The sequence below is a fragment of the Polyodon spathula genome, chromosome 51, assembly GCF_017654505.1.
Source record: "Polyodon spathula isolate WHYD16114869_AA chromosome 51, ASM1765450v1, whole genome shotgun sequence".
Lineage (NCBI taxonomy): Eukaryota > Metazoa > Chordata > Actinopteri > Acipenseriformes > Polyodontidae > Polyodon > Polyodon spathula.
Genome location: NC_054584.1, coordinates 1556073 through 1572417, shown reverse-complemented (window position 1 = coordinate 1572417; position 16345 = coordinate 1556073). Strand labels below are relative to the sequence as shown.

Here is a 16345-nt window from a genome sequence, read left to right as displayed (position 1 = left end):
GTGCTGTGCTTGAAGTGGGGGGGGGGCGGGGGGCACTGACTAGTGGCTGCAGAGCACACTTCAATCCTGACCTGACAGAGGAACTGACTAGTGGCTGCAGAGCTCCCCTCAATCCTGACCTGATAGAGGAACTGACTAGTGGCTATAGAGCACACTTCAATCCTGATCTGACAGAGGCACTGACTAGTGGCTGCAGAGCACACTTTAATCCTGATCTGACAGAGGCACTGATTAGTGGCCACAGAGCTCCCCTCAATCCTGACCTGATAGAGGCTGTGATTAGTGGCTACAGAGCACACGTGTCTTGGGCCTGAGCTGAGACTGGAAACCGCTCTGAATTGTGATAAATTGTAATATGACTCCTAGTTGAAGCGTTTATCGGAGTGTTACTATTAGACTGCCATTGCATGTTTTACACGGTCCTTATAGGTCTTTAGAAATACTGAAAAAATCCTGAATGTCAGTCACAAGCCTTTTTCAATGTACTCCAATGTATGTCTAAATTCAGCACTATTGAACTGTGTAGTAGCTGTAGGTCATCGTACAGTAGGTATTGGAGTAAGACTGCCCTACAGCACAGGAAGTGATCGCATACCAGACAGCAGCATTCCAGTGTTTTGAATTCCTAAAAGTCCAGATGAAATGATCTTCAGCCCAAAAGACGTGGAATGGACGTGACTGACCCTGTGTATCTGTAAACGCAGCGCATTACATTGAGCGACTGACCCTGTGCAACTGTCTTGCCCCCTGTCCTCAGTTCTATCGCCCGCTCAATGTGCGAGTGGCTCTGCTGGGCATCGAGATCTGGAGCGACAGAGACCACATCCTCATCGACAGCAACCCGACTGACACCCTGAACCGCTTCCTGGACTGGAGGAGTCGAGAGCTTTTACCACGAATACGCCATGACAACGCCCAGCTCATTATGTGAGCATCTTACAGCTTCTTCAAGAGATTGTTGCTAACAAAATAGTTTCCAGAAATCTGCACTTCTGTTTTCTCAAATGTGCATTTTTTGAAAGATCTGAACTGGACATTTTAGTGTAACTGGGCGTTCAGGGTGTATCTGTGTGCTTGTGTGTTCAGGGGCAGCTCTTTCGATGGCACTACAGTCGGGATGGCATCTCAGTCTTCAATGTGCTCTGCGGACCGGTCTGGGGGGGTCAGTGTGGTGAGTAAAGCCTGCTTTATGGGTTTACCAATGCCCTGATGAGCCACACCATATTTTAGATTATTTTACAGCACCAGGAAAAAATGCTCCAAAATATATGCAATTCCAGGCTAACCAAGATGGCTATCTGGTTGATGCAATCGAGCGTTCCCCAGTGCTCCAATAAAGGAACTTATTAAAACATAACATTTTTTTAGAAAACCCCAGAAACTAATGAACGCTTTTAATGTGTTGTACAGTATATTAAAAGACTGTTTTTTAAATTGGAAATCTCCAAACTGAGATATCTAACCCCTAACGCATTTTTCATATTTGGTTGTCCAGAGTAAATGTTTTTCTTGTCTCGGTTTTGGAATCTTGCATTCATTCAAATGCAGTGACAGAACGAACAGGCAAACTGCGCTGTTGCAAATTACGTTGCTAGAGAGATGCAGAGCTTGATGAAAGGAAAGGAATTCTCCAAATTCTGTTTTAAATAAGTTTGAACGTACTTTTGTTTTCCATAACCGTTATATAAACAGAATGTTCTATGAATAAGCTGTGGTTATTCAATCATGAGAATAAACAACACACTCCTTATATTACAATCCTTTATATGGACAGATGAAAGACGTAGAACATCCAATGTTTTGCTGCACTGATGAAGAGAAACGTAAATATGCAAGGGATTCATTATTCACGCAATGGTGTTGTTTTTACATTGTTTTCAATTCTATTAAAAAGCTGTCATTATTGAAGAAGCCTCTGGTGGCCGAGCGGTTTGTCACACGCGCCCCCTTGCATATCATCCTCCACGCACCCTCCGGTTTTTGCTCTGACAATGTTGTGTGAGTTATGAGCATAGTGCCGTCCCGCCTGAGTCTGTGATGTCATTCCAGGACCACCTGGTGAGTATCCTGGGCGTGGCCTCCACGGTCGCCCACGAACTGGGGCACAACCTGGGCATGAGCCACGACACCGTGGAGCGGCACTGCCAGTGCAGGAATGAGAAGCGGCTGGGAGGCTGCATCATGGAGCCGTCCACCGGGTACGGAGCCAGCAAACTCGGTCAATGCAGTGAGGAGCATGTTTCCAATTGATTTAGTTTCATTCAGTGTGTCTCAATTTACTTGAATATGTTCCACAACTGGAGGCTACCACAGAGTCAGAGAATGTGGGGAGTGGTTATTCTTGTAGTTGTTGTTAATACAAAATGGAGACTGTTTAAAAGTATAAGTGGTTATTAAATTTTTATACCCCTGTTTCGGTTTTTGGTACCACCTGTTACTAGGGGGATGCACTACGGACCCTACCACTGGACAACAAAAACGGAAAGGAAAAAAATACATTCTGTGTTTCCAGTTGCTAATGTCGAGAATTACATTTTCACTGCCAACATGTTTTTAACCTCTGGCCATATCAATAATACAGGATTTTCACATTTCCATGTTGCAACCCCCCCCCCCTTATAAAAGATTGCCACAGTTAAGCCTTTGTGAAAGCGTGGTAAAGCAGAGGACTGCATTGCAAAGCACAGAGAGGTATAGTAAACCACATTTATCGTGCTTTTTATAAGGGACCGTTTGGTCTGGCGAGACGTAGCCCTTAGATGCTGCTTCCCATGTGTAGCTGGGTGTCTGATGGCTGTCCTGTCCTCCTCCTCCAGGTTCATGCCGGGCCAGTTGTTCTCGAGCTGCAGTGCGCAGGACCTGTCTGTCAGTCTGCTCAATGGGGGGGGGATGTGCCTGTTCAACGTGCCCGAGCCGGAGCGCCTGCTTGGGGGGCAGCGCTGCGGGAATCTCTACGTGGAGAAGGGGGAGCAGTGCGACTGCGGGCTGGCCGATGTGCGTCACGCCATGTGGAGGGATAAGCAGCTTCCTGTTGTCTCTTAGAAAAGCTTCCCACGGTCAAAGCACAGCAAAGTGTAAAGCACAGTGAGAGCGGAGCTAAGCATTGAGAGAAACCCAGAGAGATGTGGTATGCTGCTTCCCCATGATTATACTGTGCGTGTAACATAGCATATTGTGATATGATTTGCTATACCTCGCTGGGCTTCGCAGTGCTTACTTTCAGTGTGTTCTATTATGCTATGCTTTTACAATGGGAAAATTTTTATAAGGGTGACGGCAGCAAATATTCTGATATATTTACTGGAATTATTTTGTACTGTAATTAAATAAGGTTGTATGCGCGTCATTGTGTATGTCATGAACTGCGTATTGACAAATACATGATGTGGTGAAATAATTGGTTTGATTTTTATTTTATTTATTTTTTCTCCCTGTGTGCGCAGGAGTGTAAAGACCCCTGCTGCAACGCCACCACCTGCAAACTGGTTCCAGGGGCCCAGTGTTCCTCTGACAGAGCCTGCTGTGAGAACTGCAAGGTAACTCTGCTTCACTGTGTCTGCTTGCCTGAACAGAGCGTTTGTGCAGAAAGAGACAAAGATCAGCTGTGTAAATATACAGGTAACCCCCCCACTCGCCTTCAGTTCTCCTGGGGAGTTTCTGCAGTGAGGGAGAGTAATCAGACACCCAAAATTGGGGACTATAACAGGGTGAAATAATTAAAATAAAATGTGTGTTTAGTTCATAATAATAATGTGAGGATGCTATTGTGCATTCACTCCCCTCTCCCCTTGCCCTCTGTCATCTCCTCTCTCTAGCTCCGCCCTACTGGTGTAGTGTGCAGGGACCCCCTGGGTGAATGCGATTTGCCAGAGTACTGTAATGGCCAATCCCCCTTCTGCCCTCCTAACGTCTTCATTCAGAACGGTCATTCCTGCAGACAGGGGGCAGCGTACTGCTACAGAGGGGTCTGCATGAGCTACGATGTGCAGTGCCAGGTGCTGTGGGGAGCCAGTAAGTGCCAGCAGTGTCTTTTGCTATACTTCTGTTGGGGGTAGGATAATGCAGTTACCCTTAGAAAAGTTGTCTATAATAAAAACATGGCAAAGTGTTCTGTTAGGTGCTGTTCTAAGGAGACTTCAATATCCACCTCACCAAGCCCAACCACTCACCCGTTCAGACAAAACCTCACAACTCTCAACTCTACTGGACAATATGCACCCAACTGGACTTCCAGCATCTTCTGCTTGCATTGCATTCTACTACTGCTCTGATTCATAATCATATTTTCTGTATCTTGTACTTGATTTTACTCTTCAAGGTAACTGTATTCACATTTTTTTTGTAATCGCTCTTGTTTGAAATTGTTATCCATTTATGGTACTTTCTCTTAATGGAGTTTACTCTTATAACCTAATATTTTTAAGGTGAACTGCTGTTGTGATCTCAAACATAATTATTTACTGTATTTTTTTTATTTTCTCTCATTTGAATTTGCTCTTACTTGCTACTGGTTTTATTGCATTTTATAACTGCTGTTCTCTGTAAGGTGATATTTTGTAATGTGATACTTTAAAACAACTGTAAGTCACCCTTATATGGGCATCTGCTAAGAAACTACTACTTCTGATATCACCAGAGCTGCTTATTGCAAACACTGTGTTTGTTTTATTTTTTGTTAACGTGCTTTGGCTCTGAGTTCAGGAGCTGCTCTGTAGTTCTCGTTGCCTGCCATAGACATATCTGTGTCTTCTGTATGTGTGCCATCGCCAGCAAAACACAAGGAAGGTCGATCCAATGACAAAGAGTGAAGCGAGTAGAGCAGAATGCTCGGTTGATTTGAACAGTTGTTTTTTTTTCTGTGTCTGTCCTGGCAGACTCCACCCAGGCCCCAGCAGTGTGTTTCACCTCTGTGAATCAGCAGGGAAACAAGTATGGGAACTGCGGCAAGCTTCCGAATGGCACGTACATCCCCTGCACCAAAGAGTGAGTTCACACGCAGCACAGAGAGCAGCGGCCCAAACACACGTCTCCTTGACTTCAGTAACACTGATGGGACTGGAGCCAAAGTGCTCGTCTGATATTGTATTGTTCTGTATTGCTGGGCTGGATTTCTGTTTGTGAAAGTTCACTGCGTGTTTTTGTTCTCGTGTGGTCTGTGCAGAGATGCTCAGTGCGGTAAGATCCAGTGCCAGGGAGGGGGAGCTCGCCCCCTGCTGGGCTCCAATGCTGAGATCCTCACCACCACCGTCACCTACAACAGGTCAGAGTTCACCTGCAGAGGCACCTACTTCAACCTGGGCGATGATGTCACTGATCCCGCCATGGTCATGCCAGGCACCGCGTGTGGAGTGGGCAAGGTGAGGGGGGAGGGGCTTTTTTTTTTTTTTTTTTTTACAGTCAAACCTTGCTGTTTTTCATTAATCTTGCTCCTGTTGACAGTAACAAAGTCAATATTAAGGCCACTCCTATATTCAGTGATGAGGCCGCCGTGTGCAGTCTTAACATATCAAGCGTCTTGCCTGATAAAACCAACAAGCTGGAAACTCCCAACTTTCTTTTAGAAAATGTTCCCATTTTGTTTTAGATACAATTGTAATGCTAATTGCTGATTTATTTTCTTAAACGCTGTTGTAAACAGTTCAGTACATTTCTGTGTGTCGATTTGAGTCATGCTGTTCAGTTTGTTTTATTTTGATTGTGCAATCATTTCTTTGTGTCTGCGCTGCAGGCCTGCGTGGGCGGGAGGTGTCGGGACGTGTCTGTGTTTGGAGTGTCCAAATGCCTGAAGAAGTGCAATGGGAACGGGGTAAGAAAGGATCCCGCGACACAAGTCAAAAGGGCTTGAACCTCGCGCCATTCCTGGGGTTCAGAACTCCCTTTGTTTAGAAATATCATTGCAGAAATGAACTGATAGCTCATAACATCAAAAACAGTCACAGACAAAAGTATTGCCAGTCCCCTACTCTTATTATACTATAATACAAGGTAACAGTTTAAGGACAAGCATTGACTAAACCAAAATTTAACACAACAAAAAGCAAAATGCACAGTTTCTAGTACTTTAACAAGCAATATTTTATCAAAAAACAAATGTATTTAATTTCAAGTATTCGTTCATGACAGTAGTGTTGGCACCCCTGCTTTAGCGCGTCCTACTTTTGATTTTTGTTACAGCTTTCAGGCATAAGAGCACATATCTGTAGTTTTACTACAGTGCAGCTATGTGTACAAACTCCAGATCATTTAAATGACTTCATTGCCTCTGGTGTAACTAGGGAGGGTGCAGGGCTAGAGCAAATTTAACACCCCGCTCTTCGTGTTGCTGTGAAATATCTCGCATCTCAACAGTGAGTTGTTGTTGTTGTTGTTGTTGTTGTTGTTACAAACGTTTGTGTTGTTTTCTGCTTCAGTCCCCACATCCGCGTGACTTTATAACCTCCAGTTATTGTAGCTTCAGCTGTGTGGTTTTAACACTGATTGTGCGTGCAGGTTTGTAACAGCAATGAGAACTGCCACTGTGATGCGGGCTGGGCCCCTCCGGACTGTGGAGCCTCGGGGACAGGAGGCAGCTTGGACAGCGGCCCTGCCCAGGAGAGCAGCGGTAAGAGCAGCAGAGTCATCTGCACAGATGCCCTGTCAGACGCAGCACTGCAGACAGCAGAGAGAGGCAAACACGAGGGAGTGCTGCCCATTGCAATACAGAATCCTTCCGTCTTGTTTAGGGACACACCAATTTCAAATTTCAATTTTCCAGATTACTTTGTAAAAGTTTAGCGAGAATAGAAAAAGAAAGAGATGTTGCAGTTTGAATGGTGGTCTGATTCCTAGATTATTATTAATTATTATTATTATTATTTTGACACAATTCTTTATAAAATCTAAATTCTCCATCCTGACAACTTTTTACAATTATAACTTTAAAGTCTGTTTCAAACCTCTTTTCAAAATGTCTGCTGTGGTGCACTGATAGGGTAAGGATTACTGCCTACATTGTCAAACAGGTAACACGGCAATAACGATCCAGGATGTGGTACGCTTTCTTTAAATCGCTCTTCCTGCAGTGATGTAAAGGACAGATCTCAAACTCCAGCGCACTAGAGTGACCGTTTTCAAAAGACCTTTGAAACGGATTTTAAAGTTTGTACGTGTAAAAAGTTGTCAGGATTTTAACAATGAAAAGAAAAATTACATGTACGTTATTTAAACAGTTGTAACAGCATGTAGGGGCGCATAACACTATATTTAAACCTTTGTAGTAACACCTGGGGATGTGTAAATCAATATTTGAGCAGTTGTAGTAACACATGGGATGTGTAACGCTATATTTTTCAGAACCCCGCTACTTACTCTTGAAATGTCCAACCCCAGTTCTTTACTGGAGTCACTGTGTGCTTTGCAGTCAGTCAGTGCTCAGGACTGTGTGGTAATGACTCTGCTGTCACCACTCCTCTCTCCTCAGACTTTAACCCCGTGCGCGTGGCTCTGCTTGTCATTTTCCTCTTCGTCCTGCCGGTGGCGCTCTTGTGCCTGGGGCTGCTCTTTCACAGGCTAGAAGGATTTCCGAGCTGCCTGGGGAGCAACGCCTTCAACAAGTGGAGTGCCCGTCAGCGCAGCAGGTAACGCAGCGCCCTCCGGCACCAGCCTCCGGTACTGCAGGACATTTAAAAAAAAAAAAAAAAAAAAAAAAAAAAAAAAAAAAAAAAAAATTTTGTTGAATAAAGTGAAAAAGTGATACTAGCTTAACAAGCACAATGCAGCCAGTCCCTGTAGTGCAGTAAGACACCAAACATAGCTATAAATCACAGCTATTTATAACTTCCATTAAATGGTCAAATTTGCAGTTTTAAAAGACATGCATGTTGCTGCAAACATGTATTCTCATTTTAAAGCATGATGTCAGATTCAATACTGGGTTAACGAAAGCTCTCCGTATCCATGCCTTACCCTCAGGAAAGCTGTAACAACACAGCAGTGTCTTGTGGCTCATGTTACTGGATGAAAGCATGTCAGTCATTAGGGGAAGCAGCTGGTTGGTTAATGACAGGAAAGAAGCCAATGAAGGGGTGGGGACAGTGTCACCCTCCAGGAAGTGCAACAGTAACTCAAATTATGTCTTGCAAAGCAGTACATTTTAAAATGAAAATCCCATGTTTGCTTATTTTCTTTCAGTACTGCACATTTGAGACCTGTGCAGCTAATGTAGCAACAAGCGCAAGCCGATTTTATGAAACTATTTTGTTGGCTGCAATCGCTTTAATATTTAATTGAAACGCAAGGTAACTACAACCCCCCTTTCCTCTTACCCACGATGCAGCGCGGCGAGCAAGATGCGTGTCCGGTTTTTGAGCGTGCCCACGGAGGTTGTGGCGGAAGAGAATGCGAGGCGGTAAATTGCGTTAACCCCTTCACTGCTGGGGTTTATTAAAGCACAGGCAGGGGAAACTCAACACGGAACTCTTGCTTTTACAGAAGTAGGTTTGGGCATTTCGAATTGAAAACCGGGTGTAAAAAGAATTGATTCAAAATAGAAACATAAATAAAGAATCTAAATGTATATGGACCTGAATCCATTTGGAACTGTTAGGCCCTGAAACCTTGGTGTTGAGTATCGCCGGTCTGGGAGAATGAGCCTGGAGCTGCAGGCTTAGAGGTGATGGCTTTGGGTGCTGTGGTGCTACGAGGGTGTGAAAAGTAAAATGTGTGATTTTGAATATTTATTCTTAAAAGGGATAGTAGCCGAACTACACTACACTTCAAACTTCATTTTCTTTTTTCTTTTTTTTTTTTGTTACTGTCCCCTTACGTTTTCATGATGTTTACAGTCATTCTGAGTGCTTCTTATTGCAGAAACTCAAGTACTGAGTTGTTTTATTTCTTGATAAGTATGTGTTCTTGCTCGTTCACTAGCTCTGTCTCTGTGTCTGTGTCAAAGTGCTTGGAGTTCAGGCCTGCCATAGATATGTATCCCAGACTAGATCATCTAGTCACTTTGGATCAAGTTTCCTTTTTTTTGTTGGCAATACACTGCTGGGCACTAGATGGCGCTGGCACTTACTAATACAAAGAGGATCTAGCCTACATTGTCTATTGCAGGCAAGTAGAACTGAAAAGCAGCTGAGCTTAAAGTGCCTTGACACAGACAATAAAAAAAAAAATTGTTTGAGTCCCTGCAAAAAGAACCACTCAGAATTATTGAAAACATCCTCCGAAGATCGTGGAACAGTAAAGAGAAGAGAGAAAAATGTCAGTCCTTCCTTTCTCCTCTTCCACGTGGTTTTTCTGGGGATCCCTGTTTCTTCGTAACCTTGGCTGGCCTGGTGTTTAAATCTCCCTGTCTGTTTACACAATAGGGGTGTGCAAAGGTCACATGGTCTGCTTCCAATCTGGCTCAGTTTTCTAAATCCTGTACCCTTATAAAAGTTTCCCATAGTGAAATCATAGCAAAGTGTAATAAAGCATCTAAAAGAACAGATATGCACTGGAAACCCAGACAGCTGTGGCAAATCATAACCGCTTTTTTTCACACTGCAGCTTACAGGCAAGCCTTCAGGTGCCCGGCCAGCCTGCAAGGGTCGCTGGTGAGCCGAGGACAACATGGCAAACCTCGGCAATAGAATAGAGTAACATTATCTTTTGCAAGAAAATAGGGTTGGTATTCGTAAAGGTCGTGGCTTGTGATACACATGTAGACTGAACTCCTTCTGTATACTGCGCACCTCGTGTGTGCTCTGTGAACTGCAGTAGTGCTCTGCCTTGTCTACTGGTCAATAATCCTGCTGGCGTAATGAAATAGCAGCCAATAGCAGAGAAACCAAACTGCAACATCGCAACGGTAAGTATGTGGATTATTATTCAAAGGGTTTTCTTCATATTTTGGTAATAGCTTTCGTTCATGGATTGGTGCCGGCTCGTCAGAAGTTATTCAAATGTCTGGCGAAGTGAAACGCCCCGGTTAACGGCGTCCTCTGTACTGCGTGAAAGCGTTTTAGCTCTTGTTTCAGTCCTGGGATTGTAATAAACAGTTGGTTGTGTGCTTCAATCAGCGGCAGGCTGTGCTGTGAAATGGGAGCCTTTGTGACGTTTGTTAATTGATACCGTTGACCAATGAAAGTGACACAGAGGAGATTCCACTTGTCTTGTCATGAGGGAGATACACGGCGTAGCCCTTTTGCGAGCACGTGGTTTTATTTTGGATGAGGACCCCGTTCTGGGGTGAGTCCTGTAGGTGATTGCTTACAGTGAAATGGAATGCAAACGTTAACCCCGACTTCACTCCAAGAAGATTTCAGCAAGGTTACTGTATTTACTTAGACTAAATATCTTTGAACGTCATTGAATTTCTTCTTTTTTTTCTCCCTTTACGTCTTTTGAGCCTGTCTGGAAAACCCCAAGTGCCAGGCGCATTTTTAAATCACGTGACAGTGTGACTTTTCAGCTAGCTCCACCTCCTGTGCATTTATATAGACAGCGAGTAGGTGAAGAATTGAAACGTCACATTGTCAAATGATCTGAACAGAGCGAGGGAGGCTGTTCAGTGCCTGGCACTTAGGACTCTCCAGACGAGCTCAGAGCAACTCGGAGGCAGGTAGAGTCAGATTTGGAAGAAAAAATGAAAATAATTCAGTATTTGAGAAATATAACCCACTCAATGATTTGAAGATCCCACACAACACTGCAGTGTAAAAAATACATTTAAATTTCAAGACTAAAATAGATCTTTTCAAATAACCAATTCTTACCGCTTTTGAGTAACATATTGGCTGTGCATGACTTACTAACCCCATGTCTGTTTAATCTGCACTCTCCTTTCTTTCTTTCTTTCTTTCTTTCTTTCTTTCTTTCTTTCTTTCTTTCTTTCTTTCTTTCTTTCTTTCTTTCTTTTTCTCCATCTCCATCTCTCCTAATAGGTGCTTGGAAGGCCCCCTCCTCCTTCTAAGCCACTACCACCTGACCCTGTGCTGAACCACATCAAGGTAATCCCTCTCCAGGCCACAGGGTGGTGCTGAAGAGCACAGCTCAGCTACCCAGCTTTACAAATAATGTACTGTAGCCTACCGGGAGAAATCGGAAGTGTTGAATAATTTTGGCGCTTAGGAAAGATGCTGGGAAGAAAGAAAGAGTCCTATTAATTTATCCATAGAGAAGAGATGAGGGAGCAGTTCAGTCTCCATGCCTCAAGCCTGCCCTGGACTGGGGGAAGCATCCTTTCTCTTAGGGGGGTGAGGGAGCAGGTCAGACTCCAGCCTTCAAGCCTTTCTCTTAGGCTGAAGAAAGTTCTCGGTTTGCTTGCCTTAAGTTTAATGCTTTGGTATCCCCCCTGGTAAAAGCACAGCACAGTGTAGTAAAGCACAGAGAAGAGAATGAACCAGCCCCCTTCTCAAAGCTGCTCGAAGCTTGAATTTTATGACAGTGTGATGGATTGGTGGGTCCTGTAGACCTCTGGCGCTGTGCTGTATTAAAGCTCCCTTGGCGATGGCAGGGAATGTGTTTCTGACGGCTTGTCTCTCACTTGTCTGGTTTGTAGCACAGCGCTCCAGACAGACCTGCCCCTCCGTCCAAGCCACTGCCGCCTGACCCTGTACCCAGAGACAGCCAGGTACCAAGGAGGGGCTGGGCTGGGCGGGGGCGGGAGGGTCCCTCTGATATTAACCATGTTGCTATCCTGTGAGCCATGCAGTTCGAATGTTAAACACATATTTGAAGCCATGCAGTTCTCCTGCAGCCCCAGGTAGAACCTGCATCACGATTGAATTAGACGCATTTCTATGCCTTGGATCGGCTCAATACAAATGGTCAGTGAATGGCTGACCATTTGGTTAAAGTGAAGTAGACCGAATCATCCACGCATTTTAAACCCAACCTCCCTATTGAAGGTAGAGCTGCTCTCGCTGTTGGGCCGCACTTATTGGTGTCCCTCCTGGTTTTTTTTGGTTTGTTTGTTTTACTGGCCGGTGTCTTCACAGCGTTATGCTAATTCTACGTCAAGGTGTCAGAACGATGGCTGACACCATTAGCAACCGTCTGCAACACACTGACTGCCCCCTGGTGGATGCAGATATATTTGTTCTCTGTTCTTGCTGATATATTTGTTTGCATCCCACTTGAGTGTTGCAGGAGTTTGCCAGCCATTATCTATCTGTAAAGTCTTCTTAATTAACTGCACTAAATACTGCCCATGCCCTCTATAAAAATACAATAAAATAAAATAAAATCAATATTCCACATACATCAATCTATACATTAAAAAAGATAGGAATTGTATTTCAATCCCGTTGCAGTGAAGCAGGGCTCCAGTACAACATGCTTGGTGTTTCTCAGTATTTAAACACTAAACAACACAGATTCATTCACTCGAATTCATTCCAAACCAAAACAGCATTTGCTCCCAGTGCCAAGTTTGCACCACTTGAAATAAAACAACGAATTAGCACACCAATGCAAAATACAAGCAAACAAGCCACATCCTCCCCAAAAGGAATAAACAGATAATACTTGAATAATGACAGTATCTTTTGAATCGTTTTTTTTGCAGCGTGGTTTGTTATTATTTCCTTCAGACCGCGTCTATGATAACGACTGAGTCCTGACAACTATGACTGCAAGTGTTTGTTTAAAGTATTTTTTGTACAAACCTCCCAATTTAAAAATGTAATTCTATGTTTGCTTTATAATGCTTTTTTTTGTTTGTTTTATTTCTTATTTCATATTTGCGAAAAAACACAGGGCTCTAGGCAATAAAATAATACTTTCTTTTGAGTCACTCCACAGTTCAAAGATTTTTATTTTTATTTATTTATTTATTTATTTTTATCCTCCCAGTCTAGTGCTCCAGCCAAGCCACCGCCACCACGGAAACCACTTCCTTCTGACCCCCCTGCGCGCGCTCTATCCGGGACCCCACTGCAACAAGGAGCCAACGCAACTTCAGTTCCTATCTACAGACCACCCATTGCTGTTGTGCCTTCAAGGTCAGTCAATCACACAGTCACCGTGTGGCAGGGCAGGGCCCTGCTTGTGAATAGGGTTTGGTTTGTGTGGTGGTTGGCAGGGATGGGGTTAATTCCTATCCCTGACAAATACATGAGAGAGAGAGAGAGCACACAAAAGCGCCTGTGATAGTGGAAGACAGGTGAGGGATTCTCTTTTGTGGAGCTGTGCCATTCATACCCTATTAGCGGTCTGGAAGCCAGGCTATTGCATTACTTGACATTGTTAACGCTTTTCAGAAAAGGGCATGTCAAATACTGGGGGGGGGGGGTGGGCATTTTCCTTTTGTTTCTGCTCTGGCCAAATTCCAGTACATCCAATACAGTACTCCAGCTATACAGATCTAAAGACTGCTTATCCTAATGCGATCAAACCTCATCATTCTTTACAGTGTGTGGATAAAAGGAGATGCCTGTCAGGTTTTACATACCTCTAGAGAGTCAATTGTGATGAAACTTGCTAAGAATATCCTTTAGCTATGAAGTGTATCATATTGTTGGTACATGATACTAGCACTCTGTCTATCTCTGCCTGTCTTTTCACAGACGGGCCCCCCCACCACCGGTCTGAAGCTCACAACCCCACACCAGCACAGCTCCTCCCGCTCCCCCAGTATAGCCAGTACAGACCAGTGACCGACTGGGCTGACCTGAACTAGACTCAAACACACACAGGAGCCCGCAGTACTGGAATGGACGCAGCTGACCTCAAACACTGGACGCGATCCATTTCCAGAAGTGCTGACGATCTTCTTTTAAAGGAGTTCGAACCAAGATTTCAAAATCCAGTTTTTTCGCAAACATGAACACAGTGCCCTCTTTCTCTCTCTCTCTCTTTCTCTCTCTCTCTCTCTCGTTTTACTAACTGTTGGTTCTGTGCTTGTTCATAATGTTTAATTCAGGATATGCAGATATTTCAAAGAAAACACAGTGGCTTTGCCCTCGTACCCCATTTCCTGTGCTCTAGGTCAGTTTCCATGCACGACAGACTTTGTGACCTACAGCACAGGGCTTGTCTCGATACCAGGAAGCAACAGTGTGTGTCTGTGTTTTATATATGTATGTTTATAGACGTTGCTTGGCCATTTTATTTGGAGCTGTACCCAAGACTGGATTGAGCTACTGATTACAGCCTTGACATGGCAGAGACTCCACAAGGTGCTGGAAGGTGTCTCGAGAGATCCAGTCAGACATTAGTGCAGAGTGATGCCAGTCGTTCAAGTTAATCCCAAACGTTCTCAATCAGATCCATTGTAGATTCACTCTGATGACTCTTGGAGCATGCATCTTTCCAATTAGATATTTCCCGGTAGACTGTTTGCAATTGTGCTGCTCCCACAGCTCTATAGTGATGCTGAGGTCACATGCTCAACCTAATCTCAAATCCAGTGAGGTAAACATATCCAATTAAAGTGACCAGGCAGGCTCTCTCTCTCTCTCTCTCTCTCTCTCTCTCTCTCTCTCTCTCTCTCTCTCAAATATCTGTTTATTCCTGAAAGTATACAAATCAAGCAAAGACCTGTAACATTTCCATCACATTGACACTGATAAGGTTGCATGAGCTAGTAAGAAACTAGTATGGCATGTTCATACTCCTTTAAGATATAAAGCAATAATTCATCCTTCCCTTGCTTTAACCACTACACCACACTGCACTGTATTCTCACACCTTTAACCTTTCCACTGCCTGGCATGTAGAATGTTTGAGTTCCTGCTGTAAAAGCAGCACTTTTACATCAGAATATTAATATCTTTGTTAATGATCTGGCCTTTGCAAAATATGTCTATCAACTCGAACCGAAAAGCAGCTCCTGAACTCGCACCAGAGCACAAGTTTAGCAAAAAATGTAAAGTATTTCAGTAATTGCAATCAGAAGCACAGACTGATCGTAGACATCAGAAAAAGGCAAGGGGACAGAAAAAAAAAATTGTAAGTTGAAGCAGCTGTGTAAAAAACTGTCAACCTTTAGAAGACTTCAGAACTTCATGCATAGAGCCCACTGTCAAAACTCTTAAAGGAAGTGAAGCTGCTGAAAGCAAATAAGCAAATATTTCACTTAAGGGGTTCAAGCGAATACAGTAATCGCATAAATCTACCCTGCCCTGCTCTTCCAGTCACCATATAAGAGCAGGGCTTCTGATTTTCGGTTTTAACTTATAAAAGAAAATTACTTTATCCAATAAACGCTGGGAAAACACCTGAAATGGTTTTACTCAATTCACACTGACTTCACCCCTTTCCCCATGAAAAAAACTTTGTGCAGTGCTGCTGGGCAATGGCCCTCCCTCCTGATTTGTATCTTGCATTGATTCGTTCTGAAGACTTAAACCCACACCAACTACTGAGTGGCAGCGAATTCCTACATTTCTATTGGAGGATTGCAACACCCTGGAGAGATTTACAACGAGATTACAAGAAAGGGGGGATTGTTCTCACTCGCGAGATTTAAAGCTATATTGCAGTTTGATAGGGGGTATTTACACCCTCCTGGAATTTAAAACAGAATTGCAAAAAGTATAAGTACTTTCAGGTTGCTATACATCTGGTGTCTCCAGCCCTGGTCCTGGAGAGCCCCTGTCCAGCAGGTTTTCTAGGTGTTTTTACATCATCACTGGCTAAAGCTTGGGAACACCTGTCAATCTGAACTAATTAAGACAATAATTGGTTCAATTAAGTAACTGAGCGCTGGGTTGAAAGAAAAGCAGCAGCCACAGTGGCTCTCCAGGACCAGGGTTCGAGACCCCCGCTATACATATTGTGACAGCAAAAAGCAAAAGTAACTGAAAACGATATTTTCACACAGTATATAAAAAAAGTGAAAGCCCAGAAAAAACAATTTATTAACTCAAAAATAAGCACAGAAAATGAAATGAATAAAAACAGATGTCTTACGTATATCTTAAATGTGCAGTTTTGAAAGAAATACATGTTTTAGCAAATTGATTTGGTAGTTACCATGGCTTATGTTCAAGTAGGTTCTTTTAGGTCCCCTCAGCAGTGTCTGGCTCAGGATTACTGGCTGTGATGCCTGTCAGTCATGAGGGGAAGCAGCTGATTGGCTAATGACAAGACAATTACCAATATTTCACGTTCAGAGTGATCTAGAAAGAGTAACCCTTTCATTTGCTGAATAGAGTGAAAATACATGATTGTTATGAAGTGTTTGTTTTAAAACTGACAACAGGCCTAAATAGCCATTAGAAATGCAAAACAGTTACTTTGTGCAGAATTATTGTTGTATCAACTAGAAAGCCTTTGGTGTTGCTTTTTAAAAAGACAACGAAACGCACTTAAAACTTTATTTCACTATGATCGTAACGCTGTGATGTTGGGACCGAGTGAATGTTGTATATTTTAC

The 16345-nt window shown here is 43.5% G+C and overlaps 1 protein-coding gene across 3 annotated transcripts in view; it reads left to right on the top strand.

Annotated features, from left to right (window-relative positions):
• The window catches only part of adam15 (ADAM metallopeptidase domain 15), a 28365-nt gene extending 12588 nt beyond the window's left edge, over positions 1 to 15777 (top strand). The window contains exons 9-21 of one of the 3 annotated variants that reach the window (XM_041238989.1): positions 758 to 927; positions 1093 to 1171; positions 2050 to 2198; positions 2817 to 2994; positions 3444 to 3536; positions 3816 to 4011; positions 4875 to 4983; positions 5162 to 5357; positions 5729 to 5806; positions 6490 to 6601; positions 7460 to 7616; positions 12820 to 12968; positions 13533 to 15777. In XM_041238989.1, coding sequence (XP_041094923.1) covers positions 758 to 927; positions 1093 to 1171; positions 2050 to 2198; positions 2817 to 2994; positions 3444 to 3536; positions 3816 to 4011; positions 4875 to 4983; positions 5162 to 5357; positions 5729 to 5806; positions 6490 to 6601; positions 7460 to 7616; positions 12820 to 12968; positions 13533 to 13645 — 1779 coding nt within the window. In that variant the 3' untranslated portion in view covers positions 13646 to 15777. Of the gene's footprint in view, positions 1 to 757; positions 928 to 1086; positions 1172 to 2049; positions 2199 to 2816; positions 2995 to 3443; positions 3537 to 3815; positions 4012 to 4874; positions 4984 to 5161; positions 5358 to 5728; positions 5807 to 6489; positions 6602 to 7459; positions 7617 to 8314; positions 8775 to 12819; positions 12969 to 13532 lie in introns of those variants that run through there. The other 2 variants (XM_041238988.1, XM_041238990.1) reach the window with 2 other exon arrangements.
• Positions 15778 to 16345: the final 568 nt, after the last annotated feature.